Source organism: Cataglyphis hispanica, chromosome 11 (assembly GCF_021464435.1).
Source record: "Cataglyphis hispanica isolate Lineage 1 chromosome 11, ULB_Chis1_1.0, whole genome shotgun sequence".
Lineage (NCBI taxonomy): Eukaryota > Metazoa > Arthropoda > Insecta > Hymenoptera > Formicidae > Cataglyphis > Cataglyphis hispanica.
In genome coordinates, this window is record NC_065964.1 from 1,106,590 (window position 1) to 1,108,395 (window position 1,806).

A 1,806-nucleotide genomic window follows, 5' to 3' on the forward strand; every position below is an offset into this window, starting at 1 on the left:
ATTGTAAAGGATTTTTCTGTTCAGTTTACTGTATTCTATCCGCTTACGAGCGTTGGCACAATCTTGGCCGGACACCCTGTATAGAAGAATAAAGAAAAGAAAAGAAGAAAATATTCAGAGAAGATTCTGGGTCCGTTCCATATTTACCATGAAACAAAGAATGTTACAAGGTGCAAACAATAATTTTATTAAAGAAAATTCTGATTCAGATGAATTTATTTGAGAATAATATCTGAGAATGGATATACCATTTAATGAATCAATAAATCTAGTTAAATTAAAAATCGAAAAACAACATGTAAGAACGTCAATTCCTGCATCAACTCGTTTACAAATATGCCTACGATATTTAGTATCAGGAGATACAATGTGTTCGATTTCATTCGCATTTAGAGTGGGATTAAATACTGTCTCTAAAATTGTTAGTGAACTATGTTATTTGGGATATTTTAAATGACCAATTTTTCCCAGAAATAAATGAAAATTTCTGAAGAAAAAGGCAGAAGAGCTTGAAACACTATAGAATTTTCCACATTGTATTGGAGCTATTTATGGAAAACATATCGAACTTCAGCTATTATTAAAAATGAAATGAATAATAATAAGTAGTAATGAATAAAAAGCACTACTAGACTTGTATTGATTACTTTTAAATTGTATTTATATTTTGTTTTAGGCTCTTTCTTATAGTAGCTCTTTTTTTAGCTCTACATAATTATAAAAGCACTCACAGCATTGTTCTATTAACTGTAGCAGATGCTAATTGTTGCTTTACTATCGTCGACATTGGAGTAGAAGGAAGATGTAGCGATATTTTTTAAAGAAGTGAACTTGGATGTCGATGTCAATGATCTTGATCTGCGGGAACCAAAGTCAATTATTGAAAATGAACCTAAATTGCCATATGACATAGTCGAATGAAGCATTTGTCTTGATTTCTTATATGTTACGATATCCTCAATCGATTAATTTAAATTTGGAAAAAAAGTATTTAATTACATGCTTAGTCGGACTCGAAGAATAATCGAATGTTCTTTTGGAATTTTATCGGCAAGATGGCGAATTTTTCGAAAACCATTCTCAATTACTATAGAAAATGCAATTTCTGTAATCTAAGTAACAGTTTGCTGTACAATTTTTTAAAAAAAGATTTAGATGTTCCTTTAAAACAAAGGCAATATACTATCGATATTAGCTTACAAGACATAGATAATTTTAATCATATATATTTCGAAACAGATTAAATGTGTGTTTCTACGAAGCAGACAAATTTGAAATGCATTAATTGAATATTTCTGTACTGGAGCTATTGAAACAGTGGGCTAAAGCATATAATAATGATTTTTAATATAATATTGTGAAAAAAAAATTGTTTTTTGATATTAATTAAATTAATTATTATTATGTATGTGTATATCCATATGTGTATATCCGTGTGGCGCAGAGAGCTGTGTCTGCTCTCTGTGCCGAAGATTTCAGTTTCAAATCTAGCCAGAAATATTGACTGATTCGCGATTCAAATCACCGAGAATATTCTTGCCATGAACACCCCTTTAAAAGCTAAGACCGTTTGGAACCAGCATTAAATTGTAGGTCCCATATATGTCTGCGGGACGCATATCGTAGATATATGTTGAGAGGTCACCACGCTTCTATCAAGAGGCGCAAAGACTAAAGAAGCTGAAGAAGAAGAAGATGTTTAACATTCTCATGTATCAATAATATCTAAAAATAAAAACGATATTAAATAATTTCAATAATGTTAAATAATTTATTTAATGCAAAATAATAATAATAATAGTAATC

General features: G+C 29.9%; 1 protein-coding gene across 1 annotated transcript; it reads left to right on the plus strand.

Moving 5' to 3' along the window:
* Positions 1-229: 229 nt before the first annotated feature.
* LOC126852912 (uncharacterized) lies at positions 230-1,116 on the plus strand (the record flags this gene model as incomplete). Its single annotated transcript, XM_050598197.1, has 3 exons — positions 230-453; positions 677-791; positions 985-1,116. Coding segments are annotated over 3 exons (471 nt in total), but the record flags the coding sequence as incomplete, so codon positions are not given.
* Between the last annotated feature and the right edge of the window lie 690 nt (positions 1,117-1,806).